Raw genomic sequence first — 26,963 nt, 5'->3', positions numbered from 1 at the left:
CAATAGGTTCACTCAAGAACAAAAACCAATCCATTCGCTGTCTTCTCTCACAGGCATCCAACTCATTGCAGCTCAAGACATGACCTGGCAGTGGTGGCCAGCATCCCAGCTGCACTTTACCTTCCCACCCCCAAACACAGATTTTTTTCTAGATAAAAATGGGTTTTCAACTTTGTAAGAAAAAGTTACTGTTTGGAACTTCCCTTTAAACCAGCAGTCTTCAAAGTGTGGTCCCTGAGACTCTTTCAGGACATCCACAGAATCAGCACTTTTTCATAATATACTAAGACATCGCTGCCCTTTTCACTGTGTTGACATTTACATCAATGGTGCAAGTACAATCAAGGCAGTGACAGAAAAATACACTGGTAATTGTTATTCTTGCCATGGCCACCAACTCACATTAAGAAAAAAAGTAAGCCAACTCATTTAAGGATGTCCTTGACAAAATAGTAAAACTTGATTTTTGTTATTCCTGACCCTTTTTAATCTTTTCTGTGAGGAAACAGGAAGTGCACATGAGGGTATCTGCTGCTCGCCAAAGCACCAAGGAAGGCTATCACCAAGAACAGCACTTGGGCAACTGCCTAGAGTTGTGAGTTGAACGGGCCACCCTTTTTTTTTTTTCTCAAAGACTATTGTTTTTACTTGAAAGACTAACTCAAAGACAAACCACAGATATTCAGACTCAAGTATCTGGCAGTACTTCTCTTGAAATAAAGTGAGTCAATCACTTCAACGAAAGTAACTCATGGTGCTTATCTACAATAATAAAAAATGAGCTCTCAAACAAGTGAGAATTTTGAAAACACCCACGAGCTCAACAACTTCTCAATCTTTAAAGACTTTTCTGAGAAGTCAGTGGTAATATCAACAAATGTGATTTAAAAAAAAAAATTGTATACTGGGCACAGTGGCTCACCCCTGTAATCCTAGCACTTAGGGAGGCCAAGGGGTGTGGATCACTTGAGCTCAGGAGTTTGAGACTAGCCTGGGCAACATGGTGAAACTGCATCTCCACAAAAGATAGAAAAAAATTAGCCAAGTGGGTAGTCCCAACTACTAAGGAGGCTGAGGTAGGAGGATTGCTTGGGCCTGGGAGGTAGAGGACACAGTGAGCCGAGATCATGCCACTGCACTCCAGCCTGGGCAACAGAGTGAGACCATCTCACAAAAAAAAAAAAAAAAATATATATATATATATATATACACAAAAATCAGAAGATTGGCATAATTCAATGAAACAATAAGGGGATTATTATTATTTTTAAATGAATAAATGTATTTTTAAAATTTCCTAGTTTTCATTTCTGATATGGTAAATAATAATAGATAAAAACCAGAATAAACAAAAGCTCTTTGGAGTTCTCAATATTTAAGAGCATCAGGATTCCAAAACCAAAACATTTGAGACCTATTACTTTAAATAAAACAATTGTAAACAGATAAGCAGTTACCTGAACATATTTGTCTCATGTATTAAATAATCTGGATGAATGCCCCCACCTGCCTCAGTAGCAGAAAGTTTACGTGTTCTTTCTTATACTACTTATGCCTCGTTTTATTATCTAAAATAGTTCTGGTATCTAAGTATCAAACCAGAATGGCTCAAAATACATTCTATCAGAACTAACACTTTCGTCTTTGGTATCTATTCTCTAAAAGTCCCCTTTTCCACCTTCCTTTTTACAATCACTTCTCTTTACCAAAAAGGCTTTCACTCATCCCAAATATTATTACAGTGTGTTGCCCTGGAGTATAAAAACCTCTGGGACACCAATCTCTTTAGGAAGAGTCACTTGGCAGCAAAGCAGAGTTAAGAAATATCAAGAAGGCAGTCCTTCATGTCATCCAGGTGACAAATGCCTGTTTAGTGAGGTAATTGTCATGCAAACACATTTTAATGCATATATTTAAACTGAAAAAGAGAATTTTTAAAAAAATTCTAAATTCTTTTTTAAAAGTTTTTTAAAATTGCACTGTCCAATAGTAGTCAGTAGCCAAATATGACTTTAAGTTGGTTAAAATTAAATAAAATTTAAAATTCAGTTCCTCTCTCATACTAGCCCCATTTCAAGTGCTTCCTAATCACAAGTGCCTACAGGCTACCATACTGGACACCAAAAAGAACACATCTATCATCCCAGAAAATTCCACTGGACAGAGCTCTCTGGAATCTTGACTTTATCAAGGGCTGGATTTACTACAGTCATTTTTTAAGGCCCTAATCCCAGCAGAATGTGGGAAATTTCCATCCAGGTGAGGACAAATGTTAGAGACTCAATATAGAATATTCATCTCGCGCCACTGCACTCCAGCCTGGGCGACAGAGCGAGACTCCGTCTCAAAAAAAAAAAAATATATATATATATATATATTCATCCTACGATCCTCTTTTCTGGTTTTCAAAGAATGGAGCTCTTCTCTCCAGCAGTAAGATATAAAATTAGTACTTTAGACCTTTTTTAAAAATCAAGTTGAGATTCATGTAACATAAAATTAAGCATTTTAAAGTGAGCACTTAAATGGCATTTAATATATTCTCTTAGACTCGATGACCTAAAGGATTTGACAAATTATTTTCTATCAAGGTCCTACCCATGACCTAATTAATAAACGAAAAATCTAGTAGATATTATCTAAGATATGCAATGCACCCACCCCATCCATTTTGAGAGAGAGAGAGACAGAGAGAGAGACAGAGAGAATGTGTGTGTGTGTGTGTGTGTGTGTGTGTGTGTGTGTGTGTAAGAGACAGTCTCACTATGTTGCCCAGACTGGAGTGCAGTGGCTATTCACAGGCGCAATTATGGCACACTGTGGCCTCCTCGCACTCCTGGGCCCAAGCAATCCTCCTGACTCAGTCCTCAGATAGCTGGGCTACAGGTGCACACCACCGTGCCTGGCCTTAAATATTTTATATGAAGCATTTGTGATGGGGACTTCTTTGGGATTAACAACTTTCTAAAATATCACTTATACCATAAAACAAGATGCTGTACTTGCATTAGTTAAAACAATATGCTGTGTTTAACAATTGGCTGATACCGAGCAAAAATTTATTCCAAAAATAATGAAGTGACTTATGTCAGCATTTACCAGGTACGGATGACTATATCCTATCACTACATCACAAGGCCAAAGACAGGAGATACCCATGGTTTCAGGGCCACCTAGTAAGAGGTGAGAGAATAAAAGTGGAAACACAAAGCTTACACTGGTTACATATGCAACAAAAAACTCTCCGTTCTATGTTTAATTGTGCTCTACATCTTATTTTCTGACACTTGAAATAATTTGGCTTGTGTGGTTATACTTCAGTGTTCCTATATGAAAGTCACTAGCCTCATGGCTACTTAAATTAAAATCAAATAAAATTAAAATTTCAGTTCCTCAGCCTCACTAGCCCCATTTCAAGGGTACGGTAGCCATTTGTGGCTAGTGGCTAGTGGCTACCATATTGGACTGAGCAAATACAGAACATTTTCATGACAGAAAGATCACGGACAGTACTAAGTTATACATTTTCTACAAACATTCATTATTAGCATGATATCAAAGTACACGGCAAACTTTCTTTAAAAAATAATTTGGAAAATCCTAGATACTTTCTGACAAATTTCAGTACACGGTTATATTTAAAAGGCTTTTCTTTCCTTAAACCTTGAGTTCACTGAACATATATGACAGCCTGGATTGCAACCACTCTATAGTATAAAATTCAGGAAACACTTCATATAGATTACAATTCAATAAAATACATATAAACAGTATACACATTATTTAGTAAACATATTACAACTGATGGACATTAAATAGGTTTTCTGTTTACTGTTTTCAATCTCATTTTTATCAATATTTTTATTTAACAATACATTAAAATATTGTTAAAATATTTAAAAGCTATAGTGTGTAAAGTTTGAAGACAATAAACAAAACGGTCTTCTCCCTATATTTAAATTTGAGCAAAGATATAACCACTCTTTCTTGCAGAGAAAGCCTGGCTCCAAGCTCAATTCTTACACAAGTCTCTTCTCGCTCTAAAAAACAATGGCAATGGTGTTACAGTATTGCCCATAAACTTTTTTATGGATAAAAACTGTCTCCAAAAATGTAAACCTTCCTTACTTATTTGAAAAAATGTGAACTGCCTTATTTTTTAAAAAAATTTAGGTGCTAAATTACACTGCAGCCATCCTTTCAATTTTCTTTTGTCTTCCATACTTTAAAACATATGAAGTTACTTTTTAAGAAAAACAAATAGATTAGGGTAAAGAAGCATTATAAAAATCTTGAGTGCGACAGCCTTCATAAATCAACTGGGTTCACAACAGGGCCTTCAGTGCCAGTCAACAGGAACCCATCCACTAAAGTATAATATCACCTCAGGGTTTTGGAGAGCACACCATGAAAACATGGTAAGGTGCTAGTAACAACAAGGGGGTGAAGTGGATCACTGGATTTAAGGAATTTGTAAGATTAAAGTTATATTTAACAAAGACTTAGTACTACTGAACTCTCTCTGTGCAGACCTATATACATTATAGGTCAGTGGGTGAACTTCTTGCATGCTAGAGGGAATACCAGCAACCATCCCTAGCAATAGGAAACAGGGTGTCAACTTAACCTGCCATTTGAAGTTTCTGAAAACTAAGTGATGGTTTTCACCTTGGTTGAAGTTAGAAATTAAACACTTAGAAAGCAGCTAGTATCTTATATATAGTAATATTTCCTAGAGATTCAACTGAAAAGAAATACAGCAGTGTGATGGTAATTTTTGCTCCCCCCTATAAAACATTACGAATTTCTGTCTGCCTTATCGAGACTCTAGTAAGTTGATTTTTAAGGCATTAATAGATGATGTCCTGTTTTCCAAAATAAAGGAAAGTCAGTCTACTTCAAAGTGAAAGAGTAGAAAGTGAAAAAATAAAGAATTCCAAAAGCTCATTTTGATAACCACTACAACAGTAGTTACAATAAAAAATATTTAACATTTATTGGGCATGTACTACATGCCACATGCTGTGCTAAAAACTTTACAGTCATTATCTCATTTAATTCTCATAATTCTGTGTAATCGGTACAATTATTGTATCAGGAAACTGAGGTTTAAGCAAGTATGTATTTAAGATGACTTAAGAAAAAAATGGAAGAGCCACATTCAAATGGAGTTCTCGGTGTATATGAAGCCTGTGGTCTTTACAACCTTGTGCTCCTGCCTGCCCAGCAACCTGTACTAGCAGTGAGGGGCAGAGTCCTGGCAGCTCCACCTAGTGTGTGACCACTACACAGAATAGTGGAGGGGTGAGAAGCTAAAAAAATGACAGAGAAAACATTAAATGAAAGAAATAAACTGACACTTGTCTCTCTGCATTTACTTACTTTGGAATTAAATTTATATTCAGTATGAAATACCACTCTAGGATCTAACATGGCTCTTTGATGTGGGGAGCTTATTAAAACCAATTTAATGATTTGCAGCAGGGCGCAGTGGCTCACACCTATATAATCCCAGCACTTTCGGAGGCTGAGGCAGGTGAATCACCTAAGGTCAGGAGTTCGAGACCAGCCTGTCCAACATGGTGAAACCCCATCTCTGCTAAAAATACAAAAATCAGCCAGGTGTAGTAGTGGGCACTTGTAGTCCCAGGTACTCTGGAGGCTGAAGTGGGAGGATCACTTGAGCCCAGGAGAGAGAGTCTGCAGTGAGCCAAGATCGCGCCACTGCAAACTCCATCTCCTGAGTGACACAAAAAGACTTCATCTCAAAAGAAAACAAAACAAAAAAACTGATCTTATTATTGGGCTCCTTTTTATTCTATGAATGGTTAGTTTCTTACTGTTGTCATTTTATTGTTTTCTTCATCAATGATATCCTAGCTTAGAGACCTTATTTATGTGTGAATATTGGTTTTGAACTTCCTTGCAAAAAATAAAACTGCAAACCTTAAGCTCAGATCTAAGGAAAGAAGTTTTCCAAAATTAGACTAAATTATTTCCTTCTTTGATCTAGGTCTTCTACCATGGCTTTCAAGTAAGCAAGACACGTTGTTGCATCAGAGGTCAGGTTAGGCACTGAGCACAAGGGTTCCCACAGCACCTTATTCCAATATGAAGATGACTACTCCCTTGACATGTCCCACTCTCTGGATAAATATAATTAAAGTGAACAGAAAAAACATTCAGAGAAATCGATGACAAAAATGACATGCTACTTAGCATCTTACTTAAATCAAACACTTCCCCTAAAAAACTCTGACTTATCTCCTTTAATTCAAGTTATGTCTTCATGCATTTCAACAGCTCTCATTCATGGAAATGTCTCTGACATATTTGAGCAGCCAAAAATAGAGTTAGCTTAGTAATGGACCAATTTAAAGCAAAGTCAGCATATTCTACTTATTTATTGCCCAGTTCCATTTCTCCCTGTGGTTACTTAGAGATTATCTACAGATTTACAGCTGTAACTACAGAGAATGGAGGGTAACATTAAGATGTCAAGATCAAGGAAAATTCTCCAAGTTAGTTCCCCACAGTTTATTTCCAGCAGGCTCCAAAGTGGTTAAACTTGGTATCTCTTCATGCTAAACTTGTTTTTAAAAATAACAGTGAAAACAAACACATGACAACTTGCAAAAATCCCACAATTTCCTATTATTGTTTTTTAATGGAAGAAAATGTTCAAGTTACAAGAGTCCATCAAGAAACATGATCTAAAAATTAAACTCTAATTTCAAGTATTTCTATATTCAATAAGAATTTTAAGTCTATACCCTCCCCTTTCATTAAAGAGCACACTTAGATACATAACTTCAAAAAACAAAAAGCTTTCAGAAAAAGAATGATCTAAAGTTCCTTGCCTGTTCACAAGAAAGGATATGCACCCTGCAACCTCCCAACCCTCTAAACTGAGCGGCCGCTGGCAAGAGGCCAAAACACTTCATAGCCCACCAAATGGGTGAGAGTGGAATTCCTATGCTAATATTGCAAACCTGTTTCAGCCAGTCTATGAATAGATTAGACAGGAAAGGCACAAGTTAAGCTAGAACACTTGCCATTCGAAAAAGCCTCCACACAGTTTCCCAGCACCACTGCTTGCACCTCCTCAATATTCTCCAACGCTTTATACCCATGGCCAGAACAAAAAAACTCTTAAAATCAATAACACTTGCTTAAGCCCTAAAACAATTGTTTTTTTGCTTTCACACAGTGAGCCAAATTACACAGTTAACATTAAGTTAAGGTTAACGTCTAGGACTCCTGAAACCTATGGTACAGAATGATTTAGAACTAAACACAGAAGGCAGTAGAGGAAAACAGGACAAATACACTTTAAAGAATAACAGAAATGTTATAGTCTTCATTAATATTAAGGAGCATCAAAAACGCATGTTTTTGATCCAATCTTTAAAATAAGAGGTAAGGAAATGCCTTGCAGCCTTCCCTGGCCATCGCTCTCATCGTCCTGGAAATTGTCCAGGATAAAAAACAAGCAAGATGATGTGGGTAGTCCTGTATCTATGTTGACTTTCTTAAACGCAATGCTGTCAATTTCTTGGCATTTTGCCAGCTTCCTTTAAGTTATCCATCACTACCACTTCTGCTGTCATGTCCTAGGGCTTGAAGGTTCTCCTCCATTTTTCACACGAAGTGAAGAAAAACCAAAATAAAACCTCACTCCTGGTGACACACCATGAACCACTAAAGTTTTACAAGGCAAAAGGACAAGTACAAGTTTGCTACTGACTGTCTTCACTGATAAAAGAGCTGCATTCAGCAACAAAGGAAATACCAGGACCATCTCTGCATGGCTACTTAGGGATTATCTATAGATTTACAGCTGTAACTACAGAGAATGGAAAATAACATTAAGATGTCAAGGGTAGGGTAAATTCTCCAGATTAGTTCTCACAATGCTGTTCCCCTAATTGTCCCCCTAACCCACTTCCCAGTTCTCCTTCCTCAGCTAACTATTGCTCTGCTGTACCAGAGACCGCCTTTCTGAAAGATTATTAAAACAGGGAAGAAAAAAGCAGCACAGAAGAAAAAAATGAAAGACATGGGGAGGGGAGAGTATGCATATTAATAAAAATGAAGGCTTTTTCCCTTATCCTGGAGAGTCAATTTCATGAAGAAACAAGCAATTCTATTAAAGACAGAGAGGCGAAAAGCTGGGGGATAGAGGTGAGGAGTTAACTACCAAAAGTATCCAAACACCACACAAAGCCAAAATCTTGAAAATGTCTGTAATCTACCTTTCAGAGAAACACGCTATTTTTTTCCACAGGACAAACACCATTTAGGTAGCCTTCTTTGAAACTCAAACAAATGAAATCAAACTTCAATAATGTATCTTGTCAAGAACTGATACTAATATCCCTAACACAGGCACACCCCCCAGTACTGCATTTATTCATGATACCTAAAAACACTGCTACTACTTCCTTAACCTTACAGCAAAGTGGGTAACACCTGTCTTGGAGGATGACTGTCATAATTAGACTAACAATTTTACATTTATTTATATGTGAATAAAATTATTTATACTCTGACTTGTTTTTAAAAAGAATATGCAGCAACTGATACGGAAAGAGTATAGCCTGTGCTGTTTAATATGCAGCCACCAGCCATGTGTGGTCACTGAGCAACTGAGATGCAGCTCACGCAATCTGTGTAAAATACATATCAGGTTTTAAATTCTTGTGTAAAATATCTCACAAGCAATTTTTTATACTGATTACATGTTGAAATAATGTCTTGGATATGTTGGTTTAATTAAATGTATTACTAAAATTAGTTTTACCAGCTTCTTTAATGGTAAAATGCGGTTACCAGAAAATCTGTATCAACATAAACGCATTGTATTTGTAGCTCCCATCATATAACTGGACAGTTCTGGTCTAGAACATAGTAAGTACGCAAAGATAGGACAGCCAGAATGTTATACTTAAATAACAAAATTCCCTTTTCACCTCAGTGGGGGCCTCTGTCTCCTCCCTGCCTTCCACCATACCAGCAATCTCTCCTTAACACAGTCCTTGGCACATAACAGGCACTAAATAAGTATTTCTTTCATACGGTACTGCCTTTCATGAAGACACCTAAGATACCAAGATGAAAATGCAGCATCAAAAGTGGCTTCTTTTAAGAATATCAATTGGCTACCTGGGACACCTAGCAGAGGCCTAATATCCAGGCTTCAGAGGTAAACTAACAAACTAAATTCTTATCACCTACAATATTTTTGATGTCACATAAAACAATACTCTTTTACAAAATAAAAGCCATCTAAGGGGCAAGGCTATCAGGTATTCATGCTTTCAGACTATGGGGTGAAAGGACAGACAGAGCAAAATTTTCTCTGTGCTTTAACTTGACACTTGGTATAATTCTGACCTCTGGGATAAACGAGCTTGTTGGATGTTGAGGAAAAACGTAGACAGGTTACTCAATAAGCTGTAGTATATACAAATTGAGGTAGTCAGAAGAAATACTTTAAGAGTCTTCGTGAGAAACGATGAGTCTGTTGAGAGCACCCTATGGCCCAGGAATGAGAGACCAGTAAAGGCTGGATGGTTTGCTTTAACTAAAGGTCTCACGAAGAACTAGCAGTGGGCCAAAGCAAGTGGGAAAGCAGTGATGTCTTCTGCCTTCTGTCTGTGAGCACCAGAGGGTGCAACCTGCTCCAATGAGGTCCAGCCTGGGTGCCTGTTTTCTGAAGGTGGGTACACTTGCAAAAGCCCCTAAATACCACTTAGGTAAAAGCTAATTTTTTAAAGAGACATTTTGTTTTCCCATCTTCCCCAGACATCTTTAGAAGTGAGAAAGGTAGTATTGATAAGATACATCTGCTCTCCATTAAAAAGGTATTTTTGTCTATTTCTGCTTACAACCTGCATACATAATCCTTAAGAAATATAGCCACCTTTTTCCATAAATTTACTTAGTAGTTGCCAATTACTCTGCCCATGTCTGTAATTCTTCTTTTTTTTTCTTTTTTTTTTGAGATAGAATCTCGCTCTCTTGCCCAGGTTGGAATGCAGTGGCGTGATCTTGGCTCACCACAAACTCCATCTCCCGGGTTCAAGTGATTCTCCTGCCTCAGCCTCCCAGTAGCTGCGATTTCAGGCACGCACCACCTCGCCTAGCTAATTTTTGTATTTTTAGTAGAGACGGGGTTTCACTATGTTGGCCAGGCTAGAGTCTTGAGCTCCTGATCTTGTGATCCGCCCACCTCGACCTCCCAAAGTGCTGGGATTACAGGCATGAGCCAGCCACCATGCCCGGCCTTGTAATTCTTTATTTACTGGGTAAACTTAAAGAGTCTCAGTATAAGATTGATGCTGCTTTAGATTTACCAATAAAAGCTTTTCTCAGAAAGGCTGTTTTTTTTTTTTTTTTTTTTAAAGAAAAAAATTGTACCACTGATTCTTCCAGGTATTTTTTTAATCTCAAGGGAAAATGAGGAGATGGGAAATTATTACTTATCACCTTAATTTTAGTAGCCTTTAAATTTTTTTTCTACTTCTGTTTCATGATGACTGTATTTCAGGACCAAATTAATGAAAAAGTCACAAATGTATCTAAAATAAATTTATTTTAAGGACACATTGTTGCAGATCCTAAAAATTCAACTAGAACTTTCCATTTAAGAGTGTAATCCGTGATCTGGGATACGTCTATGGACTGTGCAGTATAAATTCTATCCAGAAACTCAGGGATTTGCCTGTAACCTTAAGGACAATCCACTTAACCAGTCTTTCTTCAGATAAGCTCTTCAAATGGACAAAATACTGCTCTGTGCCTTCCTTCTAGATTGTTCTCATCCATGTTCACAGTGTACTGATAAATATTTCATTTTTGGTTCCACCGCCTCTCCACTCTCTTCATACTCCTGGGTGCTGCAGAGAGCCCCATGGTGCTGTGTCCATGCTGAAAACACCTCCTAGAGCCCTCCAGTGGCATGGGCCCGGGACCATGCAGCTTTCTGTCCACTAAGCCCCAGACCTACATTCCGGCAATACGAGGGACACTCAAGGCCCAAAGGGCTTTCTGATCTTTGCATTCATTGTTTCCTAAATCTTAAATTCCTTTCCCTCCTCTTTTATCCATCCTTCCCTCAACTTAGACTGATCCTTCACATCTCAGCAAAGATATCACTGCCCCCAGAAAGCCCTCCCAGACCCCCACCTCACCCACTTTAAGACTGATCTTAAAGATCAGTGCTGATCACTACAGTGTGCTTTTCACGGCATATCCTTGCCTGCATCTTCCTGCTCACACAGCAAGATTGTTCTCCCTCCCTCAAAGCACATAGGAAGCCTCAATATTTGATAAGTGTTCACTAAAACCAAGGATATAAAGTCAAACAACTATGAAAATGTTTAACATTGAAATACGTAAGATTCTTCTTAAAACTTTGCAACAGGCAATTCTGAACACTTGCTAGATGTGTCATTTTTGAGTCCGCACTGTTAACCACTTAAAAGACATTGCTAGTAATCTCACTGAGCCTCTAACCAGGAAGGCATATGAATCCTCACTTCAGAGATAATGAAATGACATCCTGACATCCTTACTAACATCAGGTGGTGATGTTAAGCAGTGGTGCTTCTATTCAAAAGCTCAGACTCCAAAGCCTGTACTCTTTCCTTCATGCCAGTGGTTCTAAAATTGTGGGCCATGGTCTGTAGGGTCTGCGAGATCAGAAAACTATTTCCACATGATCCTGAGATGTTATTTGCTTTTTCATCCTCATTTTCTCCAAATGAGCAGTAAACTTTTCCAGAGGCTTATGACTAGCACACAGACTACATTCAGAAGCAGATGTGAGAATCAATATTTAATAAATATAAAACAATGCCACTAATTTTTTGTCTTGGGAAAAGTTATCTTTCGTTTTTAAAAAAAGTTATCTTTCATTTAAAAAGTATTATGTATGTTAACACATAATGATTTATTTATTTATTTTTTGTATTTATTTATTTATTTATTTATTTTTGAGACGGAGTCTCACTCTGTCACCCAGGCTGGAGTGCAGTGGCTGGATCTCGGCTCACTGCAAGCTCCTCCTCCCACGTTTATGCCTTTCTCCTGCCTCAGCCTCCCGAGTAGCTGGGACTACAGGCGCCCACCACCACGCCTGGCTAGTTTTTTTGTATTTTTTTGTAGAGACTGGGTTTCACCATGTTAGCCAGGATGATCTCGATCTCCTGACCTTGTGATCCGCCCGTCTCGGCCTCCCAAAATGCTGGGATTACAAGCTTGAGCCACCGCGCCCAGCCGATTTATTATTTTTAAATAATTAACAAATCAATATTTTAAACTTTCATCAATATTTTAGCTGGGCGCGGTGGCTCATGCCTGTAATCCCAGCACTTTGGGAGGCCATGGTGGGTGGATCATCTGAGGTCAGGAGTTCAAGACCAGCCTGGCCAACATGGTGAAACCCCATCTCTACTAGTAGTGAAATCCCAACTACTAGGGAGACTGAGGCAGGAGAATTGCTTGAACCTGGGAGGAGGAGGTTGCAGTGAGCCAAGAACGCGCCACCGCCCTCTAGCCTGGGCAGAAGAGTAAGACTGTCTCAAAAATAAATAAAAACATAAATACATAAATAATAAAAAAATTAAAAAGTTCTGAGACAGTTAATATCAATACATATAACTCACATAGCTAATACACACTCTGGAGTCCCCAACAATTTTTAAGAATGTATAGAGGTCTGAGATGAAAAGGTTTGAGAAAAACTGTTCTAATTAGCTATTGAAAAAGAAATATAAGCTAGGGTTTTTCCCTTCCCTGTAAATCTTATCAAATAATCGAAAGTCTAGCACTTCCATTAAAGAAGTGTCCATACACCAAAATGTGTAATTTTTCATTTTCATCGGATGAACTGTGGCCTTTTTGTTCTAATATTTTTTCTTTGTTGACTTTTCAATATAAAGTTAAACTTATCTTTAAAGATACTTACACGTGTTTCATAATTTAGGAAATATCCATTCAGAAGTCAGGAAACACATAAAGAGCATAATTTCTATTTTTAAAAAGCAAAAAACTCAAGAATGAGTTAAGTCTACCTGAACGTGATAATTCCATTATCAAGTTAAATGGACATTTCAACCTAATCTGGTATCTTCCCTGATACCTGGTATAGTATTGAGCCACTACTCCATCATATATAAAATTTGAAATAATTTTAGTAGCTCTAAAGTAAAACATAATTAAATAAAAATATTTCCTAGGGTAGAATGTCAATCATTCAGAGACAGAGATTTTAAAGGTGTAGGATAGTATTTTGAATTACCCATATCATTATCCTCCTCACATGTGGCAACACAAGCTAAAAGGGGGATAATATTTGCACAAATCAAATTTAGTTATTTCATAACTAAGGCTGTATTACATAATATTTAACCTATCCTTAAAAATAAAGTTAATTTTGATGAAACCCCGTGTCCACTAAAAATACAAAAATTAGCTGGGCATGGTGGTGCACGCCTGTAGTGCCAGCTACTCAGGAGGCTGAGGCAGGAGAATCACTTGAACCTGGGAGGCGGAGGCTGCAGTGAGCCAAGATTGCGCCACTGACTCCAGCCTGGCAACAGAGTGAGACTTCATCTCAAAAAGCAATAAATAATAAACAAAGTTAATTTTACACTGTAACTACATGGGAAATGACATAATTATGTAGCAAGGTTTGCACTTCAGGAGATCAGAAGCTAAAATTAGAAAAGAATTAACATATATACCATCGAGTGGACATTATACTAGGCACTCCATCTATGTTAAGCCCACTTAATTTAACACCCTTTGTGGTGGGTGCTATTTTTCCTGCTTAACTAATACAAACTCTGAGGTAAACAGAAGTTAAATGCTTTGCCTAAGATCACCAGGTTAATAAATGATAGAGCTGGACTCCACATACCTTTCTACCTTTAAAGTCTATGTTCTGTGCCTAAGACTTCACACCGCCATAGCCTTATGTTCAAAAGTGAGTGTTTCAAAATCTGAAGAGAATGCAAAGTTAAACAGAAATAAGAAAGCAAATAATAATGAGCAAAATGGAAAACATAATTGTACTTAGAATGAAAATACCTCAAATGTCCTAGTTTACATCCCTGTAAAGATCCGGAGTTTGCCTATAATGACATAGTCAAAGAAGGGGGGAATGCATGTGGGCTCTCCTGAAGTCTAGCACAGGACACAGCATGCATGGAGCCTCCACTGCTCAAGGGCTCACATGCCACAGACTCACACATGTCCTCTGAAAAAGCCATTGAGGTATCTGTACTCTTAAAACCCAGGAAATCTGGAGGACAGCAACAGTTCTCATCCAGAGATCAGATTATAATCACAGCGGGTCTCCAAACAGTGCTCGCCCTCTGGTGAAGACAGAGGATGCCAGAATGAGAAGTCTGAGAAACCACTGCTCTAAAATATCCCTTGCTTATTAAGAAACTTTCCAGGGAATAATAATTCCTAAAAACTAAGTCACATTCATTTCTATCCTAAAAGCCTCCCATGTCTGCTGGCCTCAGGGACAGTACTTTTGGTCTGCTCTGAGAAGAGGCGTTTTGCCCTGAGGTTATGTAAGAATCACCAAGGGTGGTTATATGAGGATCACCAAAGTCTTCAGGGAAGTTGCCCTGCCCACCGGCTGAGGGCAACTTTCCTGAAGCCACTACTTGTCCTGTGGTCCCAGGAGTCTTCCTGACCTCCACTCCCCCAGCCCAGCTTAGGACGAAGCTTCAGAGGCTCTGTATTAAATGCCTGGCTGAAACTAAAACAAAACACAACAAAAAAAATTTTTTTGAGATGGAGTCTCACTCTGTTGCCCAGGCTGGAGTGCAGTAGCATGATCTCAGCTCACTGCAACATCAACCTCCCAGGTTCAGGTGTCTCTCCTGCCTCAGCCTCCCGAGTAGCTGGGACTACAGATGTGCACCACCATGCCCAACTAATTTTTTGTATTTTTTAAAAGAGATGGTGTTTCACCATGTTGGCCAGTTTGGCCTTGAACTCCTGACCTCAGATGATCTGCCTGCCTCGGCCTCCCAGAGTGCTGGGATTACAAGCATGAGCCACCGTGTCCAGCCTAAAATACTTTTTTTTTTTTTTTTTTTTTTTAATGAACTGACAAAAAGCATAAAAGACAATTATCACCACTAAAAAAAAAAAAAGCTGCTCTGAGATGCCCTGAGTGGCTTTGTTTACTGACCAAACCCTTTTACTTTCAACACTGCTTTCAATCCCTTCTGCTCTCAGTTTGACCCTTCTGGTCCAAACTGTCCTCAAAGGCCTGGACGACAGGTTCATACTTCATCTTCTGCTTCTCCATCTGTCCTGTGGACTGTCTAATCAATATCACTGGCTCCCCCCTCCTTTTAAGTCCAAATTCCTTAAAAAGGAATCCAAGATCACAACAATCTGGCCCTGACTGATACTTTCCAACCTATTACCTGCAGCAAGCTTGACTTCCTGTGCCCTTGTCTAGCAAACCATCCCTCAATCTGAACTGCTGACCTGGGTTCACCTCCCTGGGTAAGGCGTACCCAAATTCCAAACACCCTCAACTACAGGTTATCTCCTCTCTCTGGACACTTGTCACATAATCATGCCTGGTCTTTCACTCTTTTGTATTTTCACATGAGGTCTTATTTCCCCAAAATTGATAATAAGTGCATCAAAACAATCACTATGCTTTATAGCACTAAAATCAGCTACTGTGCACCCCAAAAACAGAACTGTAATTCTGGTAGATAATAAGTATATATTTTTGAATAGCACTAAGAATAATCTGTATACATAGGCATTAATTTATCTTTCACAGATCTAGGGCATAAACAGCAAAATTTATAATGGAAAGATGTCTTTGTGAATATGATAATTTAAAACTTAAATCTGTTCTTTTATAAATTCTAAATGATAACAAAAATATCAGCTTACAAAAAAGGAAGATTCCCTACTTCAGTGCAGGGTACCCAAATCTTTTAGAGACCAAACATCTTCTGTGAATTATCATTTACTGTGATTTTCTACAGTTTGCAATTTAAACTCATATTAACAAATTCAACAGTTAGTAAAATAAGTGTCACAGAAGTATACATTTTGCAGCTTCCCAAGAAAAATATCAATATAAAAGGAGAGATGGAGGAGACTACCACACACACATAAATCTTTGCTAGAAACCAAGTGTCAGTGTATTTTTAAAACACACACACACAAAGAAAGAAAAAGAATAAAAAAGAATTCAGAGAAGGAAACAAAAGCATATGTCTCATGAGCATTCTGAGTCTCTGTCCATCTCCCTGCTAGTGGCGACCTAGCTCCTTGTCGGCAGGGACTCAAGTCTTAGTTATCTACATACCCTTAACATCTAGCACAATCCCTGGGACAGGGAGATTCAAGAATTCTTGCCTGAATAAAATAAATGCATAAGCCAATAACAAATAAAAATTAAGGCACTCATAATGGAAAAGATTTTCATAGCTTAAAGAAAAATTCGATTACACAAGTTAGCCATGTTGAATTTCACATTGCAATGCAGAGGCAGGCTCTGTGTCCCCTTACCTGATGCACAGGCACTTTCTGCGGGGTGTTCTGGGGTGACGGGTGGAGCTGTGCCCAAGGCTGGTGATGAGGGTGTGGGGGTGAAGACTGGTGGTGCAAGCCCGGGTGGGGCTGCAGTGGAGGACAGGTTGGCAACTGCTGAAAAGACGGCTGTTGACCAGGATGTTGTTGGCCAGGTATCAGTCGTTCCTGGATTGCTTGTGGGTCTCCAAGGCCAACACCAGGACAACCATTTGGCCTCATGTGCCCAGTCAACTCCCTTGGTGCCGAGGATATGCCTATAAATGGACGAGACTGCTGCATGTTTCTGGGGCCCATATTCCTCTGTCCGATTCCCATGGCACCAGGGGGCTGGTGAGATGGCTGAGGATGGGGCATATTTGGATAACTGCCAACTTCCATTGGTATCCCAGCACTTCCCGGCCTGACTTGTGGAGGAGGAGTGCCTGCTGGATTACTCATTGCTTTCATGGGTGACATGGGAGGTGGAGAGGCATAAGTTCCCTGAGGCTGTGAAGGATGCATAGTTTGTGTGTTCATTTGGTTAAGTGAGCCACTGGGGTGGATGGGCTGCTGGTGCATTAGTCCTTGACCACTGTTTGATGGGAATCCTACAGCATTGGGGTATCTTGGTACGGACTGATTCATTGGAGTATTATTTGTAAGGCCTAAATTTTGATTCATCCCTGTATTGTTAACTAATCCCTGATTTAGGTTACTGTAAGGATATCGAGAATACTGCCCTGAGTTGTTTATAGTAGGAGAGGGGACTGTCTGGCTCCGAGAACTAAAGTTAAGGGTTTGTGGCCTAACAGCCCCTTGTTGGGGAGGATTCGGGGAGAATCTGGGACTGTGGGCAACTGATTCTCCATGGAGAGCAGTAGGGGGGTGGTGATGGAACTGCTGCACCGAGTGACGCAAGGAAGGTGCCATGCTGGGATTCTGCTGGGGCACGTGGGACAAGTGGCCGGGTCCTGAGGTGGCAATAAAAGGATTTCCCTGATTGAGGCCCTCTTGGCCTTGGGAAAACTGGCTCATCCTCTGCTGTGGCTGACCATGCTGCTGCATGGAAAAATCCCCACGTGCCATATAGCTGCCCATCTGCTGCATGTGCTGAGGGTGGCCCTGTGCAGGGGGCCCTGACGGAGCTGGCTGCGGTGGCTGTGGTTGTGGCTGCTGCTGCTGGTAGGGGGCTCGTATCTGGTCTGGTACCTGAACAGCCCTGGGGCCCCACATGGAGCTGCTGTCCACAAAGGATTGCCCATGCCTCTCATTCTGCATGCCAGGGTAGACACCCATCTGACCGCCACCACTGCCACCATGGGGCACCTGAGGAACGGGTGGGGTGTGATACTGCGAGTGCGGAGACGCGAGTCCGTTCCCAGGGGTGTTGCTCATCATTCTGTTCGGCTGATCCATCAGATGCATCTTTTGTTGTTCATACTGATTATAGTGATCAAAATGTGTCAGCTTTGTTTGATTTTGATTAGTAGAAGGATGATGAAGGGATGGCTGTAAAGAGGCAAAGCCTTGGTCTATTGGCATTTGCTGACCCATAGGATTTACTGGATTTTCCGGGTAACCACATTCTCCGAGGCCTTCAAGACCTTCACTGAAAATATTCCCATCCTCGCCAAAAAGACTCATCATTCCTGGATCTGCCATCTTCTTCCAACACACGGCTCCTCCAAACCACAGCTCAGGAGCTTGCCTGTGCTTCACTTCACTGAGGTGTTTGCCCTCAAAGCCTATAATCCTTAACTAATCTTCTTCATGTCATTCCATATTTCTTTAATTCTCTTGGACCCTGCAGTGTCAGGCAAAGTCTGGATATAGGTCCTAGAAGGGAGTTGGGGGTGGGAGAGAAGAAGGAAGAAAACAAAGAATTAGGATCCGATGATAAAACTGCCAGTATTTTGTACATCTGAATTTGGTCCCCATCAACAATACTAATCTAGCTCCCTCACTGAGCTGTATTTTATAAATTTAGTTCACTTTAAGAGAAACTCATTAGTTTCTACCAGAAGCATCATTATGATCAGTTACTTAGAAAGCAAGCAAAACACTAACCTTAACCTTAAATTAATCCATTCACTACACTTCCTAGCGTTCCATTCTTGAATGGAACAGAACAAAAGAACACAACATGAAGCAGCAGCAGCTGCCACAGCAGGCAAGCAGATGTATGAATATAGCCAAGCAGCTCATCTGCTAAACTAAAGCCCTAGAAATGTTCTGGTTACCAACAGCCCGCCCTTAACCTTATTCCCCTGAGCAGTGTAATCAGATGAGCAACAGCAGCACCAAGGGCTGTGAAAAGCTCAACTTAGTTAAATTGACTAGAGGATTATACAAATACCAAAATCGGTCATTTCATACGAATTAGATATTTACAGCCCACATACAACTATGTAACTGCAACAGAGGCATCTAACAAGAAAGTGTTCATAATGATGTTGAAAAGCAACCTTGAGAACAGGACAAGAAATACATAATTTCATTATGTTTAATGGCAGAAATATACAAGATTCAGAAGGAGACTAAAAGAAAAGCTTTCATTCTCCAAGAGGACCAATTTCACTCATGGCTCTGAGCCTACCATGGTCCCAGTCTGCACTGACACAGAGCAGCCCAATTACCAGGCTCATTACTCACCCGCAGGCACGCTGGGCTCTGGTGGACCAGAATCCCATGTGACCACTCAAGAGGAAACTAGTTGAGTGGATACTTTGTAGACAATGACTATTCTCATAACTAGAAACACAACTTTCTCCAGAACTGACAATTATTTTAACAGAATAAAGTTCAAAATATGCTCTCTTCACCATTGCCTTAAGTCCTTTTAGGATAAGGCAGGACCTAAGCAGGTAGGGAGACAAGTGGGCAGGCACTTGTGTTCGCACCCTAAGTGCTTCCAGTGCACAGTATACACTATGTAACATGCTGCATTTTATTCAAAGTCTTCCTAACGACCCTGTGTCAGATTAAAATAACTAATTTAAAGAATGCTTTGACAATCTAAACAGGAAAGTGTTTTTGTTGAGTGCTAATTAAATCAACGGCCTAATAAACTAATTCATATAGAGAAAATGACTGAAATCTCAAACATCTTTGGAATTTCACTCATTTTTTTCTCTTTTATAAGGATATTAAGCATTGTGTGATACTAGCCCACTTGAAAAAACAGTATCTTGAAGAATTTCCAAAGTGATGCTATAAACAGGCACACTCATAAATTCTACTGACACGCTTCCATAAGAGCATGGGAATGAACAATGGGCTAACCAACACTCCTGAGAACTTACCAGTAAGACACATAAAAATTCTGTTTCTGCCTGCCCTATTCTAACACATTCCTAACAAGGGGAGAATTTTGCTTACAGAAAATGTAAACAACATTCCTGTTCACTGTCAGAACTACAGACATAACACCTGAGAGGGTCTCCAGGTCTGTAGTTTTCAGGTGACAGCTGTCAGCTAAAGTCAAAGGTCTCTTCACTCCGCCGCTAACTGCCATGAATTTTCTGATCTACTTTCTCCAAATGCAGAGGTCAGATGGGTGAAAATAAGGTGAACATGAAAGCCATTTTACTGAAAACACGCTGCTCTACTATGCAACTATTTTAAAATCCAAAATAAAGAGAAGTAGACATCTCCAGTGCCAGTTGCAACAAATATTCATAAAATTAAATACACTCCTAAGAAGGCTAAGCAGTCAGTTGTCATTTATTCAAGGCTCATTTTAACTTTGAAAGAAATAAATACTGGAATGGACTTGATAATAGCTTAAACCAGCCATGCAGACCAACCACTTACCAAAACAACCTTTCAAATTAGCTTAAGGAAAGTCACATCTACATATGTGTCCTGGGGAGCAGCTTCATCCTCCAGGGTCTGCCAACTGTTACGGGAAGAAATGCTACTGACTGGATGGGGCTCCAGGCCAGCTCCAGGTAAAAGTGATCCGAGAGGGAGTGGATGGCTTAGCCCACTGGTGACCTTCTGTTGCAAGCCCACTGAGCCCAGAGGCAGAGAGGCAGAGCCAGATCAAGCTTGGAGAAGTGGCGATGAAGTTGGTGCTTACTTTTTATCAGCTTAAGATTCAGAAGAAGGACAAGTTGCCTAACGGCATTAGTAGGGAAAAAACAGCCCTCCCTGACAGTAACCATACTGACCCTTGGCTGTACTCCTCTTCCTGTTCCCTACACCCTTCTACTAAGTGTCCATCTCCCAGAGGCATGAAAAACGCCAGCATTATATGGTATCAACTAAGCATGTCGCTCACCACAACTACAATCATGCTCAGGTAAGGTCCAGGCAGAGAAGTTCAAAAACTGGCTTTGTAGTCTGTCATTAGTGACCACTCACTGGGACAGCCACCAACGCCTTCCTGCCCCTTTTCTGACCTCAAGACCCAGCTGGCAACTATGCCAGGAATCCATCTGGTAGCTGCATTTCATATTTCTGATTTGAGCTAATCTAATTAATTTGTTTTGGTCCTTTTTTTAAATTTGATCAAGACCATCTGAAAGCCCACTTTCCCAAGTCGCAGCTGCAACGTATAATTTTGTGTTTCTATAAAAGATATTCATTCAAAGCCCTATTTTGAAAGCTTCTCCCTTGTCTACAGACAATATCTAGATTTTCTGTGTCTAGATGAACGCTGTTCAATGGGCCACAAATGCGAGCCATTACATGTAATTTTTAGTTTTCTAGTAGCTACATTTTAAAAGTAGACCAAAAAAGTGAAATCCATTTTATCAATTTCTATTTAACCCAATAAATGCATAATACTGTCATTTCAACAGGTAATCAATATGAAAAAATGAATAAGCTAGTTCACATATTTTGGTATTGAGTCTTTGAAACCCAGTAGGTAATTTATACTTACAGTATATCTCAATTCCTATTAGCTACATTTCAAGTGAAAAAATGTACATATGGGGCTGTGGCTTCCATACTGGACAGCATAAAGTATTTAAAAAGAAGAAACAGAAATAACAAATTAGCAATGACATTTTTTTAAGTCTCATAATTATCACCTGGGTAATGAACATTTGAGTTGCATTTATGTTTTATTTGGCTTTACATAAAAATTAACTCTCAAATCACAATCATTTATTCAAAATGTATTTGAATATTTACTGAGCACTGCTGTGATCCAGGCACTAGTCTAAGAGCTGGAGAGAGATCAGTGAATAAAACAAAATTCCCTCTTGTCCTCATGGAGCTTATATATCTGTAAATGATGAATCTCCTAAATAAGAACTAAGATTCAGGGCTTATGTTATTAAAAACATCAGTTACCATTTTACAAAATACTTCTCAGTAACTTCTGATAAGGAATAGTCTAACTAAATGTGAGAATATGAAGCAAACGGTACAGATGCATATAATGGAGACATAGTAATTCAAGTTTCTACTCAGTGCCCTATTGGCTAGCATTTTCTGAGATGTGAACGAAAGGACGGTTCAGAAGATGCATGTGTTTGGGGGTGAGGAGAGGTCACAATGAGACCACTCAACTAACAGAATCATCAACATTAGAGGCACACTGTGAAACCAATTACAAACATTTTAGAGTTAGCAAGCACTCTGAAGACCTTCTAATCCAAATCCCTCCTCATTTAACTGATGAAAAAAATCCTTTTATAGACTGAGAGGAGTAAACTTCTTCTACCAAACATTTTAGTGACAGTTCCCAAACATGAAAGAAATGAATGACTGAAATGGCAGCTTACTAGCGAGGACAAAATATTAAAGGCCTACATCAAGTCTGTTTTATTCAGAGAATCACTAAAACAATGCTGCCATCATCAAATAGAAGTGAATTTCCTTTCCAAAAATGTTTTCAAATTATACCATATATTACTTTTAGGAAACAAGCATATATCAACACCAAATTGGAGCTATTGGTAAATTTTACTGGAAAATAGTCAAATGAAAAATGGGCAGATCCAAGCACAGAATCAATGATAAAAGCAATGGGTGCGCAAGAAACCAAGATGAAAGAAATGTCACCGAAAACATTAATATTTTGAAAAAATATATGTATATATAAAATTTGTTAATCATAACTCATTTAAAATTTTTACTTACTACATTTATTTTATATATAGTGATTTTCTGACCTTTCAAAACAACATAAACAATTATTTACTACACTCTTCTCAAAGTAGAATGGTATTTGTATAGCTGAGTTTTAATTTGGTAGTGACACAGAACCTTTTTGTGTTACAGGTATGGGCTAGAAACCTAGCAAGGAGATAGGCGAATATATACCATCTTTCGCATGCAAAGTATCCCCTATAGCTCAACCACTATACGTCCAATTGTGTAAGTAAAATGTCATCCAAGGGAAACTTTTTTGATAAACAGCCAACAAGTGGGCAACAGTGAAATCATAGAATATTGCCTATTGGAACCTGAAGACTATTTTGCTGTTGATGGTTTGAATTTGTTCAAAATCAAACAAATTTCAAATAGAAATCTGTTCTATTAAAATTTCTCTCTTCTACCTCCAAAGAGCGTAAGGTATAGAACACAGCTGTGGTAATGATTCTGGGGATGAGGGTGGAGCATGAATCAGAATTTCCAAGGAAGCATCGTGCAGCTGAAAAAACAGCACATCACAACCCTCATCATAACCCATAGAGACACCTCTCAATCATCAAGGCTACAAAACATATGAAGAGGGGCAAAGAATCCACACACTGGTAGGTGGACAGACCGAAGATAAAGGGTTCACACTGCTGAGTTTCCACTCAAAGTGAAAGTCCTTTCAGCTAGATCCTGAAGCCAGTTAACAGCAATCTCCTCCCCCTGCCCCACCCACAACCCAGCCCCCGACAGCCACTTGGGAACATCTAGCAGGGCCAATGCTTGCTGGTGAAGAAGACATCTATCCAACTGACAAGAACCTGGATAAAGAATCAGGAAGTGCCCCCCAAGTCACCAACACCAGCATATCAGTTCACCACAAAGTATTTTCCGTATTTGCTTCATGGGTCAAATGATGCCCTTCCTGAACCCCCTGGGTTGGCCAGCGGGGCCAAGACCACGTTTTCTTCCTGGTCAAGACCACATTTTCTTCCTCATTAGTATGCTAGGACATTGCCAATACTCTATGACTGTACTGTGCAATCCAGCAGCCACCAGCCACATGTTGCTATTTAAACTACTTAAACTAAATAAAACTTAAAATTCAGTTCCTCAGTCGTACAAGTCACATTCAAGTTCTCAAAAGCCACATGTGGTTGGTGGCTACCTACTTGATAGTGCCCATAATGAACATTTCCATCACTGCAGAAAATTCTATGGATAGCACTCCTATATATTTCTTCTTAGAGGTAACACGTTTTAACAAAGACCGTATTAAATAGCAGCAATCCTCTTTCATAAAAAAATATTTTCTCCTCTTTCGGAGATTAGTATTCTTTTAAAGGTCCATATTTACCCTTTGGGATGAAATATATGGTATGTTTCCATATATCATATTTTATGTTAACTATACTTACAACCTATGTCTCCTTTCTGTATTATCTCCCAACATATATTCCTATTTCTTCATAAATAATTTTCAATCTGTTAGGAATAATTCTCAACTATATAAAATTCAGAAAAAGATTAAGAAAAAAAAAAAAGAAGTATGTGAAGTCCTTCTAAGGTCTGTTTGTCCCCAAGCATCATATTAAAAATAAAACCATAGAAAGCAATAAGGATTGCACTGGTAACCTCCATTCATATTACTAGGTTATCTCCCATTTTGCTGATATTAACAGAAGAGACACATTTTTAATAAGGAAAACCACTGACATCGTATAGCGCAACGCTACGCCTTATGTTAGCATTCCCTATGACAGCAACATCATCCCCATCTACCTCTTCGACCTAGCCAAAAAATGGGAAATAAGCCTAGATCCTTCCTGTCATCATTCATTTAAAAAATATTCAAGGTTAACAGACACTGTGTATACAGTGTTGAACGAAACAGATGTGGCCCTGTCTTCATGCAGCTCGCAGTTTGAATAAATGCCCCAGTACATCCCACATATTCAGTGCATTTCCCAACCTGCTAATGCTCTCTCCCAGATATTTATGGGTCTACCTCCTCCTCCCTGTTTACACTAGCTCTGAAGTAATCAGGCCTTCATGGTTTAGTGAACCACAAAAAATTAGAAATCTAATCGGTTCTCCCAAGTCTGGTCTCAACACTTTCACACTACCAACTGAATGATCTTATAAAACACAGATTACATCATACCGCTCCCTGATTAAAATCCTTAAAGGACCTCCCATAGCTTTCAGGTTCCACTCCAAATGCTCCAGCATGCTTGAAGGTATTAATAATCAAATCCTTATTGACCTGTCCATTCTCAACTCCCTTAACTCCCTTCCCTCTGTCCCCTGAAGCACTCACAAACACCCCCATTAGGTATATCAAAGTACTGAAAGTTTACCAACCATCCATCAGCTATCTCACACTTTCTTCGCCTTCACACCCATGGTCTCTTCTCTGGCATCCTTATCCCCTCACTGTACAACCTGGCCTCTTTTTCATCTCAGTTCCTTTGTTAAAACCCATCTGTGGAAGCTTCCTGACCCTCAACCCTCCCTCTTCAGGCTGATTCCAAAGCCCTCACTGGCACTAGCACCACATCAACATGAGCAGAAGCTACAAAAGTGCCAAGCACTCTACTGTCCTTATGTGTTCAGCTCCCTCTCTTTCTGGAGACTGGACCCTGGCCATGTGAAGTGGAGTCCTGAAAGACAGGACCCCCGGCACCCCTGGGAGCTGGTAAGAGACACAGAGTCTCAGGCTCACCTCAGACCTCCTGCACCAGAATCTGCCTTTTATTAACAAGGGCCCCAGGTGATTCCTGTGCATGTGAAAGTTTGGGAAGTCCTGCTCTCAGACTCTGAGCTCCTCCTATAGCACAGCACACACTGACCACTCAGTTAATATAATGGATCAACAACAAATGACACATGTTACAAATAATATTACAAAGTAATACAAAGATATGTCACTTAAAGAAAGTAGTCTTGACATTTGCGTCTGACAAATAAACAATACTGACTTCATTCAAAGAATTATGAACAGCCCCTAGTGAAAAATTTAATCTGTAACAGTTTACAAGGAGTGGGTATCTAAAGATGGTTAATTTTAAAGATATGCCCATCTGTTTGCCAATCATTTGTGCAAGTCAAAAAAATGCAGTTAACATTAATATCTAATGCTATGTTACATAACACACTATTTCACAGGTTTCTTGCAGAAATCTTTCAGTTATTTCTACATAACTTTGAAGAGTCTGGATATTCTGAGTAGCCTTTATGATAAAAAAAAAAAAAAAAAAAAAGTTGTTCTTCTGTTCCTTCATGCAGTATTGACGCTAATATGTTTCTTTCAAGGCAACTAATGAAATAGCACTTGGCTAACAGCTTATACTAAGTGCATGCCCACAGCACTAGCTTTTTCCTAAGTGGTCAAAAGGAGTATATTACCCCATACATAAGTTATGCCACAAAAGCACAAGGATCATGGAAATTTATGTCCTTTAGAGAATGGCCTTTACACCCTGCAATTCAAAATTCAAATACCACTCTCTGAAGCTAACTCCTAAAAGCTAAGCCCACTGAGAAGGTGGCCAGCACCTTGACCCTAACGTGGAGACAGCTGACCTGCTGCCCCAGTGCAGACACCAAGAAAATATGTCCAGCAGGGTCTTCATTCCATGTACACAACATGGCCTAGCAACATATGGGCACACATTCTAATAGCACCTGAAGCACTCAACACTGTATGGCAAAACAGAAATGACGACAAACATGTATCCATATATACCATATCTAGGTGTAGATCAAATATGTAGCTATGTAAAACATGTGTATCTATCCCCTATCTTTTTTTTTTTTTTTTTTTTTAAGAGACAGGGTCTCACTCTGTCACTCAGGCTGGAGTGCAATGGCACAATCACAGCTCACTGCAGTCTCCAACTCCTGGGCTCAAGTGATCCTTCCACCACAGCTTCCCAAGTAGCTGGGACTATAGTTGTGTACCACCACACCCAGCTAAAATTTTTTTTTTTTTCCCTAGGAAACAAAGTCTTATTATGTTGCCCAAACCGGTCTTGAACTCCTAGGCTCAAGCAATCCTCCTGCCTCGGCCTCTTAAAGTGCTGGGGTTACAGGTATGAGCCATCGCACCAGATCTCATATCTTTTGAATGTTATCCTAATTAATTGTAATATGATAAAGAAGAAAATCAAATGAAGAGCTAGGTCTAGAAATAAGTAAATGAAAATTGTTAAAGTAACTTATTTTGGACAGGAAAAAAATTAAATTTCAGAAATATATTTCAACCCACCTGGCAAGAATGCTTACAGTGC

General features: G+C 39.4%; 1 protein-coding gene across 1 annotated transcript in view; it reads right to left on the bottom strand.

Moving 5' to 3' along the window:
- The window catches only part of CHD7 (chromodomain helicase DNA binding protein 7), a 188,602-nt gene that overhangs the window by 107,796 nt on the left and 53,843 nt on the right, over window positions 1-26,963 (bottom strand). The window contains exon 2 of the mRNA XM_025394664.1: window positions 16,573-18,411. Within this exon, the coding sequence (XP_025250449.1) occupies window positions 16,573-18,237 (1,665 nt within the window). The 5' untranslated portion in view covers window positions 18,238-18,411. The remainder of the gene's footprint in view (window positions 1-16,572; window positions 18,412-26,963) is intronic.

Source organism: Theropithecus gelada, chromosome 8, assembly GCF_003255815.1.
Source record: "Theropithecus gelada isolate Dixy chromosome 8, Tgel_1.0, whole genome shotgun sequence".
NCBI lineage: Eukaryota > Metazoa > Chordata > Mammalia > Primates > Cercopithecidae > Theropithecus > Theropithecus gelada.
This window is presented reverse-complemented; position numbering and strand designations above follow the sequence as displayed.